At 45.1% G+C, this 17,396-nt stretch overlaps 1 protein-coding gene across 5 annotated transcripts in view; it reads left to right on the top strand.

Annotated features, from left to right (window-relative positions):
- Positions 1-196: 196 nt before the first annotated feature.
- Positions 197-17,396, top strand: part of PUS7 (pseudouridine synthase 7) — a 36,167-nt gene continuing 18,967 nt past the window's right edge. The window contains exons 1-6 of one of the 5 annotated variants that reach the window (XM_036429705.2): positions 197-428; positions 5,299-5,719; positions 6,114-6,219; positions 6,328-6,429; positions 7,725-7,869; positions 15,707-15,818. In XM_036429705.2, coding sequence (XP_036285598.1) covers positions 299-428; positions 5,299-5,719; positions 6,114-6,219; positions 6,328-6,429; positions 7,725-7,869; positions 15,707-15,818 — 1,016 coding nt within the window. In that variant the 5' untranslated portion in view covers positions 197-298. The remainder of the gene's footprint in view (positions 429-5,298; positions 5,720-6,113; positions 6,220-6,327; positions 6,430-7,724; positions 7,870-15,706; positions 15,819-17,396) is intronic. The other 4 variants (XM_036429700.2, XM_036429702.2, XM_036429703.2 and 1 more) reach the window with 4 other exon arrangements.

The raw sequence follows: 17,396 nt of genomic DNA, 5'->3' as shown, positions 1-17,396 counted from the left end.
CCACCGCCTGGGCAGCTCCTGGAGTGAATGGGCCACGGAGAGCCCCGCACGTCCCAGCTGGTAAGAGGTCAAGGAGCTCAGCTGCAGCCCCGGGGACGGCCGCTGGGGGCGCGCGGCCGCGGGGCCTCCCCGGCTCCCGGCTCCCGGCGGTGGGCGGGGCGGCGGCGGCGGCGGGCTCCGCCCCGGGGGCGGGGCCGGCGGGAGCAGCGCGTCCCTGCGCCGCACGTGGACGAGCCTGGTCGCCGCGGGGCGAGTCCAGCCGAGCTTTGCGGCCCCCGGCACGGCCGAGGGGGTGCCTATGTCTGGCCGCCCTTGCCGCTGGCTCCTCCGAGGGACTCTCGCCGCGGCTGCCCTGCTGCGCCCGGAGCGGCGCGCCCGCCCTCTCGCCGCCGTGCGGCCCGCCGCGCGCTCGCGCTCTCCGGTCCCGGGTAAGTGCGCGGCCTCCCCGCCGCCGCCGCCGCCGCCGGCCCTCGGCCCGGCCCCGCGCCCAGGCTCCCAGGCCCCGCCTGGGGGGAGAAGGGGGCAGTGCGGATTGGGAAGGTGTCCCCCCCGCGGCCTGTGCCCGCGGTGCCTCCATGACCGATCGGTCGAGCGGGAGCGGGAGCGCGGCGGGCGCCTCGCGGGTCCAGCCGGCCCCGCCTCCCACCGGGCTGGTCCTCGGGGAGCGCTGCGCCCTCCTTCCTCCGCGAGGCGCTGTCAGCCCGACGATCCCGTTCCCACTCCTTCCTGGGCCCCAGACGCTCCCTAAACTCTCCTCCCTCCCGGAAGAGAAGACTGGCTTCTATCCCCAAGCCTTGTACGGCTCCCATGCATGGCCGGGCCGGCCCGCCGCAGGGTCAGCCCGCCTCAGGGGCCAGGCCGCCGCAGGGGCCAGGCCGTCGCAGGGCCAGCCCACGCGCTGGGGATATGCCCGCAACCAAGGCACATGCCCTTGACCGGAATTGAACCTAGCACCCTTCAGTCCGCAGGCTGACACTCTATCCACTGAGCCAAACCAGTTTCGGCTACTTGCTTTTATTTTTATTTTATTCTGCCATATATCCTTAAGTATTCATAAGCTCCATAAGGATGGGAAATTTTCCCTTTATTCACAGCACCTAAAATAGTGCCAGACACATAAGAGATGCTCGATAAACATTATGGAATGAACAAATGAACTCTTGCAATCCGGGGACCCCCCCCCCCCCTCTCCCCCAGGGGACGTTGGAGGGCCAGTTTTGACCCGATCCCAAAGGCCAGGCGGATAGGCCCCACTGGTGCATGAATGTGTGCACCAGGCCTCTAGTCTATATATATAAAAGCATGATGTGCCAATTGACTGGATGGTGGCTGTGATGCACACTGACCAACAGGGGGAGATGCTCAATGCAGAAGCTGCCCCCAGCCCGCAGGTTCCAACCACCTGATTGGAGCCTGTCAGCCAACCTCTTGTTCCCTCCCCCTGGCCAGCAGGTTCTGATTGCCCGATGGGGAACCCGGAATTGAGGGTGGGTGGCAGCGTATCTGCTGGTCCCCAATCGATCCAATCGTCCTGCCAGTAGCCCTTCACACCGAGGGCAACTGGTGGCAGCAGGGGACAGGTCCAATGAGTGAGTGGGAACAGCCAACCTCTTGATTCTTTCTACCCCAGCTGGCAGGCTCCGATCGCCCAATGGGGAACAGGAACTGGAAACCGGGGTTGAGTGGTGGCTGATGCGTGTGGTGCCAGGGACCCTATAGCCCTGCTGGTGGGTAACACAGAGGGTAACCGCAGCGGCGGCCGGGGGCGGGGCCGCTGCCGGGAGCTGGGAAAGATCAGTCCTGATCACAGTTCCAGGCCTCGGGACCCTACCCATGTACGAATTGTGTGCACTGGGCCTCTGGTTAAATATAATAAGAAAAAGGTCAGGCAGAGATCCACAGGACCGAGAGAGACTTTCAGAAAATACCGAAGATGTTTTTATTTGTTGCTATTGGCAGTGCTCTGAGGCTTTCTTAGAATTAAGTGGTATTTGAAGGAGAAAACCATGTTTAATCATTAGCCTAGAGAATGAAAAAAGCATAAGCTTTGCTTATTTCTCCAGATTCAGCAGTAACAACTCTGTGTAAACCATCCATAATAAATATTTATGACCAACAGTTAAATAGAACCGTAATTACAGGCCTTTGACCAAGTGATCATTTTTCAGTTTTACAGAGAAATAAACTGAAGCTTAGGGAAATTAAGTGATCTGCTTATTAAATGGCAAAGCCTAGATCAGGCTCCACATTATACCCCACAGACTGCCATTCACCAAGTAAGAGTTGAAACCAGTGGTTGATATTTCAGATCCATGGTCTGCTAACACTCTCATTCCAGGGATGTTGGGCATAACAATGTTGTCCTAAACCTTCTAGAATTTTATCCACGAAATCACTGATATAGGTGTAGGGGAGAGTGAGGAGTTAGGATGATGCCCATATTCTGACACAGGTGACTGGTAGTTATCGGGTCTAGTAATAATTAATGTCGTTTTTAAACTCGTTTAAAATCTTGCTTGGCGTTGACTTGTATTGACATAACCTTCAAACACGTGGTATCTACAGAATGTGTGAAGTGCAATTAACAAGTTTTGCTTGAAAAAATTTGTGTTTGGTTTGGTTTTTGTTGCAAAACTAGGGCTAAGAAGATCGCGGATGAAGAGCATATTCGGCACTGCATGCTTTACGAGTTCCAATTAGGAAGAAAAGCAAGTGAGGCTGCAAAAAACATCTGTAGTGCTCTTGGTCAAGATGCAGTTAGCGCCAGAAAATGCCAGCGTTGGTTTGAGAAATTTCTCGAGGGAAATTTTTCGTTAGATGACAAGAGTGGTCGAGGCCGTGTGTCCAATTTTGATCAAGAAGCTCTTCAAGCTCTTTTGGTGCAAAATCCTCAAATTACCCAACAAGAGCTTGCGACAACTTTAAATTGTTCACAAAAAACAATTTCCAATCAAATGCGTGCACTTGGCAAAGTCCAAAAGTTTGGAAAATGGGTTCCTCATGAGTTGACGGACAACAACCGTAATCAAAGAGTCACAATTTGCAGTTCGCTCCTCTCTCGTCAAAACCGTTTGCCGTTTTTAGAGCAAATTGTTACCGGAGATGAACAATGGGTGCCGTATGTTAATTTGAAAAGGCGGCCTCAATGGTTGGACAAAAATGAGGCTCCGCAGCCCACGCCAAAACCTGACTTGCATGCGAAAAAAGTGATGTGTGTTTGGTGGAATTTTAAAGGAATTCTTCATTATGAACTTTTACCATCTAACCAAACCATTACAAGTGCAGTGTATAGTGCCCAATTGGAAAGGTTAGCCCAAGCTTTAAGAGAAAAAGAACCCGCGCTGATTAATCGGAAGGGCGTAATTCTTCACCACGATAACGCACGACCGCATACTGCAAGAATCACTGCTGAAAAACTGCGCCAGTTGGAATGGGAAGTTCTCCCTCAACCTGCATATTCTCCTGATATTGCCCCTTCCGATTACCATTTGTTTCGTTCTTTGCAAAACTTTCTTCTTGGAAAAAAATTTAATAATGAAGAATGCCTCAAAAATGCATTGACCGAATTTTTTGCATCAAAATCACAAGAATTTTACAACAGAGGGATTAAAATGCTTCCTGAGCGTTGGGCACAAGTAGTAGAAAACAACGGCAACTATATTGTTGATTAAATTTTGTTGTATTGTTTAAATAAATTCGATTTAAAAAAGGGTATTAGAAAACGACATTAATTATTACTAGACCTAATAGTTGGCGATATCATTCCCTGAGGTAAAAGGTCCAGTTTAACAGAACTGTGTTTGTGATGGGAAATGATGAGATCAGTTTAGGGCATGTTGAGTTTGAGCATTTGATTCTACCTCTTACTGTCTCTGTAAACTAGAAGCAAGATACTTCATCGCTGGGCCTCAGCTTTTCAGTGCTCAGCCGAGAAGGGTAATGACCCTTCTGTCATAGGGTTGAAGCGGGGCTTGAACAAACTCACCACCTACACGTTATTATTGCTTAGCTATGATTGCCTTGGACCCTGGGTAGGAGTTGGAGACGGAGGAGTCTTGACTGGAATACTTAGGAGTGAGAAGGGAGCAAGACTGGAGAAGAGACCTAGAGAAGCCCAAATGTAAGGGGCAAGCATCTCCAGAGGCAGGAAATAAGAAGTCGGAGAGGAGTTTTGAAGCAAGAAAGCAGTGACCTGCGAAACCGGTTTGTCTCAGTGGATAGAAGGGTCCCAGGTTCGATTCTGGTCAAGGGCATGTACCTTGATTGCGGGCACATCCCCAGTGAGGGGTGTGCAGGAGGCAGTTGATCAATGTTTCTAGCTATCTATCCCTCTCCATTCCTCTCTAAAAAATCAATAAAAAAATATGTTTTTTAGAAAGAAAGAAAGAAAGAAAGAAAGAAAGAAAGAAAGAAAGAAAGAAAGAAAGAAAGAAAGGAAGGAAAAAGTGATCTCTGTTGTGTTGGGAAAGGATGTTAGGGCCAGGCTTGAATGACTGTGATTTGGGAAGTAAATATCGGTGGGACATTTATTTTATTCACTGCCTTGTCTTTTCACTACTGGGAATAATTTCTGGTGCAGAGGTGCCTGGTGAATGTTTGTTGAAGGGATGAAGTGCAGTGCTGAGGAGTGAGTGCTAAAGTAACTATGGGCTTTCCTTAAGAGGGTTACCATGGTAAGGGGAATGGTTATAATATGTGGTCTTGTCACTGGAAATGGACTGAGATCAAGGCAGGTCTGCCCCAGTAAGGTCTGAAATGTGTGCGATATTGATTTTGTGCAGGAAAGATTTCATGGCATGAGTCCAGGTGATTTTGAGAGTAAATTTATTACAACTGGGGACAGTGAGACAAAGGAAGGACTTAAGAGAGAAGAGGCAAGATCTCAGCAATAGGAGTGAGCCTAGGGAGAGCTGCCTTGGCCCTTTATTTATTTATTTTTATTTTATTGTTTTTAAAACTTTTTTTCACTAAAGGCCCAGTGCTCAACGGGGTTTCCCTCAGCCCAGCCTGCATCCTCTCCAATACCCCTCGGGGGATGTCTGACTGCCAGTTTGAGGCCTGATCCTGTAGTCAGACGTCCCTCTCACAATCCAGGACTGCTGGCTCCTAACTGGGAATCGGGAATTGAACCGACAATCTCTTGGTGCTCTTCCAAGAGAGCACCAAGGGCCAGGACAGGGAGAACTCTTTTAAGAAATGGTTTTTAGGACTAGGAGTAAAATTAACTGTGCTTCTGTTTGCTGGAACCCACTTAATTAACGAAATGATTATTACTTTTCTACTCTGTCTTCCCAAAAGGTTTTCTTGGAGCCTTAAAAATGGAGATTACAGAAATGACTGGTGTGTCGCTGAAACGTGGATCCCTCGCTGTTGAAGATAATGACAGTCTGGCCCCAGCTGAGGAGGCAAAAAGACAGAAGGTCTCGGAAGGCTGGCTAACCAAAGGTCAGGATGGGATGGAAAATAACTCTCCACCCCGCTGTGAAAATGTGCCTGCGCTACCTGAAGCTGTAAGTGCTGGAAAGAGTAAAAGAAATTCTGATGCCCGGCTGCAAGAAGAGGAAGAGGAGGAGGAAGATGGCCTTTCAGAGGAGGGTGAGGAGGAAGAGGAAGCTGAGAGTTTTGCAGACATGATGAAGCATGGACTCACTGAACTTGATGTAGGCATCACCAAGTTTGTAAGTTCTCATCAAGGATTCTCAGGAATCTTAAAAGAAAGGTATGTTTCGTTTATGTACAAAATTATTTTAGTTATATTAGTTCTTTATAAAGAAACTAGAGGCCTGGTGCATGGATTTGTGCACCAGTGGGGTCCCTCGGCCTGGCCTGTGGGGATTGGGCCGAAACCTGCTCTCGGACATCCCCCGAGGGGTCTCGGATTGCTAGAGGGCAGTTCTTGGGTAATGCACCCTGGAATCGGGCTCCTTCCTCTCACCTCCTATGTTAAGTTTATTCCTAGGTTATTTTATTTTATTTATTTTTCTTTTTTCTTCCTGATAGTTTATTGTTAGCATATAGAAACAACGGATTTTTCTATATTGAGTTTGTAAGGCTTACTGTTGACAGACTGTTTCCTAAAATTCACAGGAAACAAAATGCTAATGCTCTGAAAGTTTGTGTTTTCTTTTCGTCAGATACTCTGACTTTGTTGTCCACGAAATAGGAAAAGATGGGCGCATCAGCCATTTGAATGACTTGTCCGTCCCCGTGGATGAGGAGGTAGGAGCCCATTCTCTGGCAAAAGTCACCTTCTGTATAAAAGTAGCGTGTTTTAGAGCCTTGAATTCTGTGTGTGACTCATTGGGAGTTTTTGTGGTTATTTAAAAGGATCCTCCAGAAGACCTATTTACAGTTTTGACAGCTGAGGAAAAGCAGCGTTTAGAAGAGCTTCAGCTTTTTAAAAATAAGGAAACCAGTGTTGCCATTGAGGTAAGTAGTAAAGAAACATATGAAAAGGTTGTATAGGTTTTGCATTGCTTTTTTTGGGATAGATGTTAAGTGTCTGTTGGAAAAATTATAGTAGTTAACAAAAGAATGATGTTCTATTTGATCTAAAAGGGCATTATTTACACTAAAAAAATGTTTTTTGTCACTAACAGATACCACTACCCACATAAACCGTGGGCAAAAAAGTGGTTTTTTAAAAAATGTTTCAGGCCGAAACCAGTTTGGCTCAGTGGATAGAGTGTCAGGCCTGCAGACTGAAAGGTCCCGGGTTCGATTCCGATCAAGGGCATGTACCTTGGTTGCAGGCATGTCCCCAGTAGAGGATGTGCAAGAGGCAGCTGATCGATGATTCTCTCTCATCGATGTTTCATCCATTAGTGGGTCATAAACCCAATTTAATGGATCTTACCTTTTTTTAATGCAATAAAATAAAATAGAAAATTATAGTGTATTGTACATAGTTAGGGTCCTAGTATTATTTCTTTTTAAAAAAAATTTAATTGTTAATAAGATATGTACACATACTTACTTCCGACTGTTGAATCCAGATGTGAAATGTATTTCTTAATGTGAGACCCATTCAAAAATTGAAAAACCATTATGTAACTAATAAGTTTATATTTTCTTGATGTTGATTTTTTTTTTTTATTGTGAACAAATGTGCTAGCACATCATTACAAAAATGAGTCGGTATAAAACTCATGAGGCAATTGTGGGTTGGACTATTCGAGGGCATTGAGTTTCTGCCATCCCTGCATTTCGGTCTGTGAGCCCTGAAGTACTGGTCCAGCAGAGTCCCTGAGGGAGCGTCTGCAAAGTGCTTGGCACAGTGCCTGGTATATGGACATGCGCCACCAATAGGCTCGTTGTACTTGCGTATTGTGAAGGTCTAAAGATTTCTTTTCTTTTCTTTTTATATATATATTTTATTGATTTTTAACAGAGAGGAAGAGAGAGGGATAGAGAGCTAGAAACATCGATGTGAGAGATACATCAACCAGCTGCCTCCTGCACACCCCCTACCGGGGATGTGTCCGCAACTATTGTACATGCCCTTGACCGGAATCAAACCTGGGACCTTTCAGTCCACAGACCGATGCTCTATCCACTGAGCCAAACCGGTTTCGGCGGTCTAAAAGATTTCTGAAATCACACCTGTGTCCTTTTGTTATTTCACCCAGCTAAGAAAATGAGTAGTGTCTTATCTCATTCATTAGTATAATTTCTCTATTTCATGTTTGTTAAATGTGTAATATTATTATCTATGCTTTTGATAGGTTGTTGAGGACACCAAAGAGAAAAGAACTGTCATCCATCAAGCAATTAAGTCTCTGTTTCCAGGACTAGAGACAAAAACAGAGGACAGAGAGGGGAAGAAATATATTGTAGCCTACCATGCCGCTGGGAAGAAGGCTCTGGCAAGTAAGTGTGTGAGGGACCTGGCATTTCTCCTGCCTGGCGAGCCCCAGAGGCAGGTCCGCCCCTCCTCTACTCTGCTGTTGTTCAAAGAAGGATATTGATCCTGTCACTTCTTCAAAGAGGGTGGATAATATCATTTCAGATGGTGGAGCCATCGTATAGAATGTCTGTCTGATAGGGGGCGTTAGGTCGTTTGTGTGAGAAAAGATTTGCTGAAATTACAGTGGTGCCTGAGAGAGGTCTTAGGAATTTTATCTGTCCCCTGAAGAGCAGAGTGGGCAATTCAAGAAGAAAGAGCAGAGTGGCAATTCAAGAAGAAAATGAAAGGCTGTTGCTCACTCTGTGTTCTTAATGGAGAGATGAAAGCTTTCAGGTGAACAGAAAATGCTTGTCACCTATCCTAATAGTATATTTTTTAGCAAAGTTCTTATCTTGAAAGAGCTGCTGGCTTTCCAACTGTATTTTCTTCACTCACATAGAAAAACCACGGGATATATAGAAAAAGCACCCCTTTGCCTAAGCCCAACTTTCATTGTGTATCATTCATTTGACATGGGTGTGTTTTCCGTGAATCTCTGATATTTATGTTCTGACTAGAGGCCCGGTGCGTGACGTTCGTGCACTGGACTCGGGGGGAGGAGGGGAGGCCTAGCGGTCCCTCAGCCCAGTCTGTGCCCTCTCACAGTTGGAAGCCCTCAGGGGATGTCAGACTGAAGGCTTAGGTCCTCTCCCCCCACATCCCTGAGGGCCCTTAGCGATGCCACGGAGGCAGGAGAGACTCCCACCACTGCCGCTGACGTGAACCCGGCTCAGGGCTTCTGGCTGAAGGGTGCTCCCCCTGTGGGAGCACACTGACCACCAGGGGGCAGCTCCTGCGTTGAGCATCTACCCCCTGGTGGTCATAGCGACTGGTTGTTACACCATTAGTTGATTTGCCTATCAGCCTTTTATCATATAGGATGTGTTTTCTACAGCCATGAAAATTTCTACTTGTATATAACCTTAAGAAATAGTAGATAGTTTTTTCCTTGTCTAATCAACAGTTACAATTTTAATGAAAATTACAGTAAGAAAAAATTATTTCTTCTTCCTCCTTCCGTATTAGGAATGGTCTCTATTAGTGGAGTTACTTCTGGATATATTTGTTAGCACAAAACTCCAAGACCAAATTTAAAAAAAAAAAAAAAAAAAGACCGTTCAAAGCATTAATGCTTGGTCCTATTTCCTTAGGTTAATGCTCTGAATGTAGGAAACCTTTGTGGTTTTTAACTATGGTTCTAGTGAAGTGAAAGGATGTAAGACACATGGGCAGAAATTAGGTTCAGCTAGGCCTGAGAAAATAATGTAGTGAGATCAGTAAGTATGGATGGGAACAGAAATGAGAGACCTCGAGCAGTTGGGGGGAAGGAAAGGAGATTGGAGGCCACTTCTCGGTGGATGCCAAAAAAAAGGAAAAGTAAGATTACGTGTTGTTAACATACTTCCAGTTCCACAAACTAATGGTGTGGTTGCTGTATGTTACTTTGGTGTCTGAGTCAATAGTATAAAATATTACCTAGCAGTCTTTCTTCAGCCAGAATTGTTGAGGAGAATTCAGCCCAGTGGAATATGGTCTGAGTGACTATTTTTTTCCATCCTCCCACGATTAGCTTGTAGCTGGGCAGCTATTCTAGATGGGGAGAAGAGAAGGTGACTTGCTCCATTCCGTCTAATGCCTTGGGACCCAGGTTGAAAAGGGCTGCCAGGTAGACGCTCCTTACAGAGAGGCCGTGCCCTCTCGCAAAGGCAAGAAGCAAAGTCAGGGTCCTGTTCTGCCGAGTGTGGTCATGAGGAAGCAAATTGGAAAAGGTAAAACCTGACTTTCCTTGGCGGGGCACCTCTTGAGAGTGACCATTGTTTCTTAGGGGTTGCCTGTGGTCTTCCAGGAGGGGAGTGAGGGCGTTGGAGGCCACAGTGGCCATTGCCGTTTTCTCACCCTTCCTTCTCAAGGGAATGAATGGCACCAGGTCTCTCAGGCTCTGTCTGTAGCTACATTTTCTGTGCTTTATGCCACACCCACCATTTTTCTCTTTTTTTTTTTTTTTTTATCCAAAGACATTCCCTTAAGAATTTCCCAGTGAGATGCTGAGCTCCTTGTGACATGCACCACCCTCCCCATCTCCCTGTGCACATCTTCAGTAAAATAATGGGCTTTTCCCTTTAAAAAGAAGCACGAAGGCAGGCTAGGTTGGATCACTGCTCGCACCTCTCAGGCCTGAGGTGTGGTGGCATTTAGCGAAGGGTGGGTGAGAGGTCTCCCTCCGAGCTGTCCTCTCAATCTCCTCCTGGACCCAGACAGGCTCTTGAGAACCTGCATTCATTCTCACAGATCTAGATCCCCGCCCGCCCGCGAATGAGAGTGGCTTAAAGTAATCACCATTGGGAAGGCAAGGAGAGCCGGTATCCAGAGAATATTGTTCATGCCCCTGCAAATAGAACCTGATACCAATCAATAAAATTTTTTTAAAAAGTAAAAAGTAAAAAAATAATAATAAAAAATAAAATAGAACCTGATACCAATGACACCTTCTCCTCCTGGGCCACCCTGCCTAGCATTTGAATTAATTAGCTTTTATTTTTTTAATTTAAATATATTTTTATTAATTTCAGAGAGAAAGGTAGAGGGAGGGAGAGAGAGAGATACATCAGTGATGAGAGAGAATCGTTGATTGGCCGCCTCCTGCATGCTCCCCAGTAGGGATCGAGCCTGCAATCTGGACATGTGCCCTTGTCTGGAATCAAACCCGGGACCTTTTAGTCCGCAGATTGATGCTTTATCCACTGAGCCAAACCGGCTAGGGCTGAATTAATTAGCTTTTAAATCTTCATTGCAAATCTACATTTATAATGTTTTCAGAGTGCATTTACTACCAAACCCTGATACAAATTCTCACTGTTTTCTCAAATAGAGCATGCGTCCTAAACCATGGGCATCGTGGGTTCTGAATCATGGTGCCCAAACGTCACCAACTACTTCACGTTAGACGTCCTGCCTGATAGACATGGCATGTGGATGTATCTATCAGAGCATCCCTATAGTGTTTTGTTTTGTTTTTGGAAACATGTAATTATTATTAAATCATCTAATCGGGTAAATTGATTTATGTTTTGGGATAGCTCCAAAACAGTACGTTCCAAGTACCTCTGAGAACTTTTCAAAGACTTAAGTGAAAAAAACAAAACAAAGTTTTTCTGCCGGGTGATATGTAGAGGTTCTTCGTCCCTGGTGGATACCTGGGCTGGGATTCCACAGAGACTCAGGAGGGAGAGCCGGGCGGGTGAAGAGGAAACTCCGGGAGAGACTCGTGTGATGGCATCCCCAGGAAGAGGGCATTCCGGTAGCCAGAGTGGGTAGCAGTGGAAACGTGACAGGTAGGTCCGGCAGAACGGAGCTGTGAAACGTGTCCGCCAGGATTTACAACATGGAAATCATCGGTGCCTGCCAGAGCAGTTTGCGTGGAATAAGCTGGAAGCCAGTGTACACAGTGGGTTGAGGGGGAAGGCAGTAAATACAGGCTGCTTTTTCAAATAAGCTCTCAAGAGGAGGAGAAAGGAAAGGGACGTGGTTAAGGAGAGGGAGACATAGGATTGCCTTATAAAGGGGAGACCTAAAAAATAAATAAAAAGGGGGATGAGCCCTGACCATGTTGATGTACGGAAGGAAGAGCCAGTCGAGGGAGGGTGAGAATTCCGGGAGGAGCGGAATGATAGAGCAGGACCCCCGAGGAAGCCGGAAGGTTGGCGTGCAGGGGTGCCCCACTGGGCAGGGCCTTGACTATGAAGGAAAGAATGTCCTGCATGCTACCCCCTCCTGTCATCTTTCTTGAGCTGCAAACATTTTTTTTCCTTCCTTATTCATGAGGGTCTCTGTCCAGGGTTCATGAATCTTCCTGAACATTTCTCTTGTTTGGTTCCTATTTCTACTAGACCAGGGCTGCCATATCAGACCATCAGAAGACCGCTTCCCATTTTCTCAGCCTGAGGCTTCTTTGCATTAACATTTTAAATTAGAATGTCTCAAACATTCTGAAAGTTATTTTAAATTGTAAAGCTATACATGTGCTAGTTAGCATTCTAGGGATTTGGGGTTTTATAAAGTTAAACAGACTACCCAGAAATAAATTTATACTCATAGATTTTCTTTTAATCAATGCATATGCTTAATATTTTGTATACCGAATGCACTTAGAAAAAGAATCCTTGCATCTGGTATTTGCAGAGGAGGTAATGATATGCATGCTCAGTGCTTGGATTTGCTAATAAAAGATGCATGCTGCCGAGACCGGTTTGGCTCAATGGATAGAGCGTCGGCTTGGGGACTGAAGGGACCTGGGTTCGATTCCGGTCAAGGGCATGTGCCTTGGTTGCGGGCATATCCCCATTAGGGGACGTGCAAGAGGCAGCTGATCGATGACTCTCTCTCATCGATGTTTCTAGCTTTCTATCTCTCTCCCTTCCTCTCTGTACAAGATCAATAAAATATATTTAAAAAAAAAAAAAAAAAAAAAAAGATGCATGCTCATCCTGGCCAGTGTGTTCAGTGGTTAGAGTGTCAGCCTATGCACCAAAGGTGTCGGGTTCGATTCCCCATCAAGGGCACATACCTGGCGAGTTTGCTCCTCCCCACCCCACTCTTTGGGGTGAGTGTGGGAGGCAGTAAGTGGATATGTCTCTCTCACATGCATGTTTTTCGCCCCATCCCTCCCCCTCTTCCACTCTCTGAAAAGCAATGGGAAAAAATAACCTCAGGTGGTTAACAAAACAAAGAACAGACACATGCTTGTGAGCCAAAACTCATATTCAGTTGTCGTGTTTCTCTTAAATTATAGCATTTAGTTTTTTAGTCTTCTGGCTTCATTTATTTATTTATTTATTTATTTGCCATTTTTGGTTTATTGTAAATGTACTACCGAAAGGAAATGTATTAGTTAAGGGAAAATGTAGCTACACTTCATCAACTTTTACCACAAAAATATTTTTAACTTTTTTTTTTATGGACATTTTTAGATATGCACGTAAATGAAGGGGGTAGTGTATTAATCCCATTGTATCCATCAGCCGTCTTCAAGATTGTTAACATTCTGTTGTTTTTGTTTGATCTATTCCTCCAACTTTTTTTTTTCTTATTGGGGTGTTTTAAAGGAAATTCTGCATTGTACTTTATTTCACTCATAAATACTTCAGTATGTATCTAACAGATAAGGACTGAAGCCATAAAACTATTATCCCATCCAATAAAATCAACAAGTTCTTAATATCTAATACCCAATGCATTTTCCGTTTTTCCCTGGTTATGTCAAAAGTGTCTTTTACATATAGATGACTTGTTCAAATAATGATACGAACAAGGTAAGAACATTGGATTCAATGGATCTCTTAAATCATCTCTTAAATCTCTTTGAATCTATTGGTTTAAGAACTGTTTTTCATAATAATTTCGCATTTTTTCAAATAAAAAATATTTGTAACTCACTATAGGAAACTCATAAAACACAAAGCAAAGCAATAATTACTTGCAATCTCACCACCAAATGTGAATCACAAGAGCATTTCTGTACATGTCCTCCTATATTTAAGAACACAATCTCTAAAATCTCTAGGTGGGGAAGCATTTTAGCATTTTGCATCCAGTCTTTTTTTTTTTTTTTTTTTTTTTTTTAATTGATTTTAGAGAAGAAGGAAGAGTGTGAGAGAGACAGAAGCATCAATAATGAGAATCACTGATCAGCCGCCTCTTGCACCCTGCTCCCCCACCCCCACCCCCCCAACACACACACACTGGGAATCAAGCCTGCAATCCGGGCATGTGTCCTTAACCAGAATCGAACCCGGGACCCTTCAGTTCACAGGCTGACACTCTATCCACTGAGCCAAACCAGCTAGAGCTTCTCTCCCCCCCGGCCCCGCCCCAATTAATTTTAGAGACAGAAAGGAAGCAGAGAAAGAGAAAGAAACATAAATTTTTTGTTCCATTTATTTATGCCTTCATTGTTTGATCTTGTATGAGCCCTGACTGGGAATCGAACCCACAACCTTGGCATACTAGGCTGACACCCTCACCAACTGAGCTACCCGGCCAGGGCCTTGCATCCAGTCCTAAACCTTTTGCTACTTCCGGTGGGTAGAGACAGTGCAGCTTTGAGGATGAGCTAACAGACGATTGTGAGGGGATTGAGGCAGGGAGGCCTGTACCTGTAGGTGAGTTTTCTGCTTGTTCACCGTTTGCCTCTGCGACATTCCATTGTCAGTGTCTACATGGCTGTCAACCCACCGCCTTCCACCAGGTGCTGTCCAAGTCCCTGGTAGAAACTCCATGCGATCATTTGCATGTTCACCTCTAAAGCACGTTAGTATTATTTCCTATAAATTAAACGTTGCTCTCTTGTGCTCTTTACGCTGTGCATTTGGACAGAGGTCAGAACTGCAGCAGGTAAGAGCGGTTGGCGTTTCATGTAGACGAAATGAAACGCCACTGGTTTTTGTCACAAGTGCCAAGTGTAGACAACTTTGCTTAACTGTAGTGATCTGGAAGGGAAACCAAAAATAATATTCCCATTTGCAATTTTCTGAGGATGAGTTGTGAGGAACTCGCACCGAGAGCCAAAGAAACACTTGTTAAACGTTTCTGTTTGAGGCGGAAAAGACGCACGGTCATACTTATCAGAAAGGAAAAGCAATTCACTGAGCCTCCGTGCTCTGGCCGTTTTCCCAGATGGTTTATTGATTCTTTTGTTCTTTACATTTTAGCTTTCCTCCTGGAAGTTTCTCAGGTTTCTGAAGAGGGGTGCATGAATTCATGCTAACGGACGATTTTAGGGACAAAGACAAAGGACCGTTTTTAAAAGCAGGCACTTCCCTAGGGATTGTGTGAAAATATTTTTTCAGTTTTTCTCTCATAGAGTGACAGACACTGAGTAAATTAGTGTTCAATTAACAACTGCAGCTGTGTGTCACCTGAGGCTCACAGGTATTCTTGTATGTCTGGGAAGTGCAGTTGTGATCTACATATTTTTCCCAAAGTGTTGATTTTTTTTTTTAAATACCCTTTGGGCCGCTTAAGTCTAAATCTTAATATTGCTTAAACATGTGCCTATATATTATAAGATAATGGGAATGTTATATAAAAGAAGTGTTAAAAAAAAAAATCAGTTTCTCCAAAGTCTTGAAATGTTTCTTTCCAAAAAAGCCGAGCAAGCGGAGTAACAGTAGCTCAGAAGTTAACATTTAAACCTGGCTTACTTGTTCACACCTCCTTTTCCCCAAGAATGGCAGTGAGGTCTTGAATGCCAGCTGCTCTCTCTGTAAACCATCAGTTTTAGCTGCTTTGTGATGGAGGTGACCTTCGGAAAACCTAAATGTGTCACTGAGGCAACTCCTCACAAGTTCCATCCCGTCCCGTCTCAGGCGTCCAGCCTGTGTGTGTGCACCCCGGGATGCGAGGCAGCGCTGTGGGGCTCCCTCCGGACTGCATGCTCCAGGGAGCCCGTCGGCCCCCCGTCCTGCGTGTGCTTCAAAGTGACTGCCCCGTGGAGGTTGTCGGTTAGTCTTAGTCACCTGACACACCACCTGCCCGCAGCTTTTGATTTTAAATATGATCAGGTAATGTTAGTCACAAAACATTTAATACTTAGAGTCCACACAGCTGTAACCACTTCACCTGCACTTCCTGTCAGGCTAGATCTGATTTCTCTACTCAAAGGTTCTCCAGCGAACAATGAACTAAGGTTTCATAAGGAAAAAAAAACAAACTCGGATAACATTTATTGCAGCATCTATAACGTTTAATTCTTTTGTTTTTAAGATCCAAGAAAACATTCTTGGCCAAAATCTAGGGGAAGCTACTGCCACTTTGTACTGTACAAGGAGAACAAAGACACCATGGATGCTATTAATGTGCTGTCCAAATACTTAAGGTGCGTATCTTGTTCTTGTCACTATACAAAGTCAAAACGTGGACATTTATTTTCTTCTTTCCAAGCTAATAAGGAAGGAGTGGGAAAACGGGCAGACAGATAGCAAATATGCCTCCTAATTACAGTTTCCTTACACAGTAGGTGAATTAATTTTTTTGTTTTTTTTAAATATATTTTATTGCTTTTTTACAGAGAGCAAGGGAGAGGAGAGAGAAAGAGAGCTAGAAACATTGATGAGAGAGAGAGACATTGACCAGCTGCCTCCTACACACCCCACACCAGGGATGTGCTCGCAACCAATGCACATGCCCTTGACCATAATTGAACCCGGGACCTTTCAGTCCACAGGCTGACGCTCTATCCACTGAGCCAAACCAGTTTCGGCATGAATTAATTTTTTAAAAATCTCCCTGCATATTGCCAATGATTCAAGATGAAAATTCCGTACGTGACTAGTTCACACGTAGTAGAGAGTGACCAGTCTGCTCAGCTGAACATAAGGGTTACCTTTCTTCCCCGAAGCCTACACTGTGATGGGGCTGCAGAGGTTTGTTTCACTAAACTGTGAGGCGAAGGAAAGGCCGAGACCAGTCGGATTTCCTTATAGGAACGCAGACCCTCTGAGGATGGGCCAGGTGCTGAAGGAGTTGATTTTATTTTTTAAGAAATGGGTACAGGCACCACAGCAAGTCTCTTTGCAATACAGATTTGCTTTCTACTATATATTTAATCCAGTTTAAACAAGCTCGGTCATGTGTAAACTTGTGGCTGCCATAACAAAACACCACAGACGCAGACAGATTTTCTCACCATTCTGGAGGCTGGAAGTGTCTGTCAAGGTGGTATAGGTTTGGGGTTTTTCTCGTTGGCAGGTGGCCACCTTTCTGTGTCCTCACATGGCCTTTTCCTGTGTCGTCATGTCCCCGGAGTTTCAGTGTGTGTCCAAATTTCCTCCTCTTACTAGGACACCAGTCTGATTGGATGAGGGCCATCCTATGGCCTCATTTTAACTTAATCACGTCTTTAAGGGTTCGGTCTTCAAACGCATTAAGAAATGCCTGGAGGCAGGGCTGCATCATAGGCATTTGGGGGGAACCCCGCTCAGCCCAGGACACGGCACTCTGTTAGGTAACGTTTTATCTCACTCTGGTTGCTAGCTCTCTGGGAGAGGGTTGTGGTGCCTTGCCTGCACCTGAGCCCGGGAGGATAGACACGGCGCCGCAGGGGAGGGGAGGCGGTGTGGAGGGCTTCCTCTGAGGTCTGGGCTGAGGATTGCTCAGAGTTCAAGAAATTCTTCCTGTTTTTCTCTGGTTAGTGTGAAACAGTTTTAATAACCTACGTCTTAGCAAACTAGCTTTCCTATAGCTTCGCTGCAAAACTGTTCAGATCCCAGCGTTAGCATTTAGCTTTTTAATTCAAAGAAATAGCATGTCTATTCACAAAGTTCACATCATCATAGACTTTTTTTTTAATTGAAGATACAAAGTTCTCAGAGTGGCACATTAGATACCTAGAATGAGGTGGTTGTTTTGTTTTGTTTTTTTACCAGTGTAATGCACTGCGTATGATTAATAGGAC

This window comes from Pipistrellus kuhlii, unplaced genomic scaffold, assembly GCF_014108245.1.
Source record: "Pipistrellus kuhlii isolate mPipKuh1 unplaced genomic scaffold, mPipKuh1.p scaffold_m20_p_10, whole genome shotgun sequence".
Lineage (NCBI taxonomy): Eukaryota > Metazoa > Chordata > Mammalia > Chiroptera > Vespertilionidae > Pipistrellus > Pipistrellus kuhlii.
Note: the sequence above shows the minus strand (reverse complement) of the source record. Positions and strands in the feature narration are given on the sequence as shown.